Raw genomic sequence first — 2,912 nt, 5'->3', positions numbered from 1 at the left:
CAAAGCCCTGCTCTGCTTCCCTGCTGCTCAGGGAACGGGTCGCTCTGACCCGCTGCGGTGGCTGTACTTAAGCACTCGTTTGTATTAAATGTTTGCAGCAAAACAAGCCTGGCTGTGGCTGCTGTCTGTCCCCTCCTGCTGCTGCCAGGGGTTGGCGCTCACTGGCATATGATGGAGCAGGGCAGCAGGCAGAGCTGTGCTGACAGCAGGGGTGAGCAGTGCTCCCCCAAAAACTGCTGCTTTTGCTGGGAGGGGAGGGCAGGGCGAGCTGCCTTCTGCCCTAGCTGAAGCCCTCCTCTCCCTGCCCTGGAGCCCAGGATTCCAGAGGCCCCTCTTTCAGCCCAGATGTTGGCCTCAAGTAATCAGAGCTGCTTGCTGCTCAGGGCAGGACAACCTTAAAGCGTTTCCAGACTTCCTGGCACCTCAGCGGAGGCCCCTTTAACTCCTTCCTTCCCTCCAGCCCTAAGCGCTGGAGCTGCAAATCCCAAGCAAGGCAGGGATAAGCGGCTCCCTCCCCTCCTAGAGGAGGGATAAACGGGTCCCTCCCCTCCTAGAGCAGGGAGCTGAATGAGTCTGTAATTGCACAAGGGGCCAGGAAAGGCTTGTTCCCCAGATAATTGCACAAGGGACAGCCACGACAAGGGAGGCTTATTAGGAAGAAGGCACATTACACAACAGGGATGAGAACTGCCCTACGGCCACATCCAGCAGCCTAGGAACCTTTGTACTAAAAGCCAGGCCTGGTATGTCATACAGGGTGTGGGGTGAAAATCATGTACAATCCTGAAAGCAATTACTTTGGCTCAGTTTCCCCAATTGCAGGGGTGTTCACCAGCAGGCAAGGAAATTAGCACATCCAAGGCAGAGGCAAAACTGACAGAGTTTAATGTGCTTAAAGCCAGGGAACAGCTAATCCCCGCCCAGGACCCCAGGAGAAATGGCACATGAAGGCACGGGGCTGGAAGCAAGGATTTACTGCAAATCCATCGAGCTGGGGTGGTATTGGATGGATGGAGAATCTCTAATGCAGTGCCTTGCTGAAGGTGTGATGGGGGCCCTCGGTGGTGCGCAGGGCTTTAGCACAGAGCTCCAAAAACAAGAGGTGAAGATGGGCAGGTAACTGGGTAAAGGGCAGCATTGGTTACTGCAGCCAGACTATGCCAGGATCACCAAGGGGCTGCTTTCAGTAAAGAAAAAAAAGGGTTATCTTGAGACAGAGCAAGGTGGTAGATCTCTACCACCTGCATGTGTACCCTGATTGCTCTGGTGCCCTGTGGACATGGCTGGTGTGAGGGCAGATGTGCAGGGAGCTCCCCTCCCCAAGCTACACCCACCCACGTTGGTGCAAAGGAGGCTGCTGGCTCACCAGGGTGGTAGGGCCCTGCTGCCCTCACCGAGCCCTGCCAAGGCAGCCTGCGCACGTCTCTGCCTGACAGCAGCAGGCTCAGCAGTGCTGGCAGCTGTTCCAGCTCGTACTGAGCCCTTGCAGGGGGAGGTGGTGCTGGGGAAGGGGTGCTCTTGCAGCTCCCTGCAGGACCAGCAGCCTGTGAGTGCCAGTGCTCTTGGGAGAGCCTGGTGTTACTCTTTTTTTTATTGTATTTATTTTTCCCCAGCAGCAGGCACGAGCCCAACTCAGGCTGTTGCAATCACGCTGCTGAAATCAGGATCCTCACTTCAGGGTGAGCAGCCTACACAGGACAGGCACATCCAAGGCTCCCTGGATTCTGAGATGAGCCAAGACCTTCCAGGGGGTTGCAGACAGCAAGTGAAGCAGGGAGAGCTTCATGAGGGGTCGCAAGGTGGTGCTGGTAGTGCCCTTCAGTGGTGAAACAGCCAAGGCTGGACCCAAGATGCTGAAGGCAGCAAGTACTCCCTCAAAACTTCAGTCATGCAACCTGCTGCCAGGGCTCTGTGTTGTCCCTGAAGCCTTCACCCTGCCCCAGGGCTGGTCCCTGGGCTGCGAGAGAAGCAGCATGCAAGGCTGATGCTCACCAGCTTTAATGTCTGTCTGGAGTAGGAGTCAGGCACTTGCAGGGCTCCTGGCATGCACCTACCCCTCTGAGGGTGCTGGGAACCTTCCCAGGAGGTGAAGCCTCAGCAGAGGCTCTTGCTGTGGGGAACACCAGCAGGCAGCAGGTGGCTGGCGCTGGCCTCTCCAACCCAGCTGACTCACAGGATAATCTGGTTTTTGTAGCTTCGGCTCAGTTCCTTGTGAGGAAGGACAATGGAGTTGAGAATAACGACCTCAGCGGGGATGGTGACACTGCAGCCTGTGGGGAGAGAGGGAGGAGGTCAGCAGGAGGGGAGAGACTGCCCCACTGCATGGGGCTGGGGAGGCTGGGTGGAGGCGGGACGTACCCAAAATCGTGATGGATGGTGTGAGGCGCCCATCCCGGAACAGGGTCTCACTGTCGATCTTGGCGTAAGGATCGTTGGGGTTGGGGTCGCTGGGTGTTCCTTCAACCCGGGCCCAGCGCCCAATGGTGCTGTCCCAGCCCACGATGGTGTTGAGGACACAGGTGTGGTCCTGAGGTGGAGAGGGGGATGAAGGGTGCTGCTGCCTCCATGCGAGGGGTGGCGGTCGACATCCACATCCTCAGGCAAACCCTACTTACGTGGAGTGAGGCACCGTGCAAGACGATGGACTCTCGCACGCGCACACCGGCTCCCACTGTCACCCCCTCCCCAATGGAGACGTTTGGGCCCAGCTATGAGGACAGAAGGAGGTGATGAGGTTGAGGACAATGGTGCCCTCAGCACCCCCAAGCATCGCCCTGCCACAGAGCCCCCCAGGTCTGCACTCACCACTGCAGTGCTGTCGATGGAGGCAGATGGGTGGATGTAGACATTGCCTGCAATACAAGGCAGCTGTGTCAGGGGGGGGAGCGCACCGGAGGACCCGCCCCTCGGGA

The 2,912-nt window shown here is 58.0% G+C and overlaps 1 protein-coding gene across 1 annotated transcript in view; it reads right to left on the bottom strand.

Annotated features, from left to right (window-relative positions):
• Positions 1-2,169: 2,169 nt before the first annotated feature.
• Positions 2,170-2,912, bottom strand: part of GMPPA (GDP-mannose pyrophosphorylase A) — a gene marked incomplete at its 5' end in the record, with an annotated part of 2,625 nt that continues 1,882 nt past the window's right edge. Inside the window, 4 exons of the mRNA XM_009868065.1 lie at positions 2,170-2,270; positions 2,359-2,527; positions 2,616-2,708; positions 2,806-2,854. Coding sequence (XP_009866367.1) covers positions 2,170-2,270; positions 2,359-2,527; positions 2,616-2,708; positions 2,806-2,854 — 412 coding nt within the window. The remainder of the gene's footprint in view (positions 2,271-2,358; positions 2,528-2,615; positions 2,709-2,805; positions 2,855-2,912) is intronic.

This window comes from Apaloderma vittatum, unplaced genomic scaffold (assembly GCF_000703405.1).
Source record: "Apaloderma vittatum isolate BGI_N311 unplaced genomic scaffold, ASM70340v1 scaffold31024, whole genome shotgun sequence".
Taxonomy (NCBI): Eukaryota; Metazoa; Chordata; class Aves; order Trogoniformes; family Trogonidae; genus Apaloderma; species Apaloderma vittatum.
The sequence above is the reverse complement of the archived record's forward strand: the minus strand, read 5'-3'. Positions and strand labels throughout refer to the sequence as shown.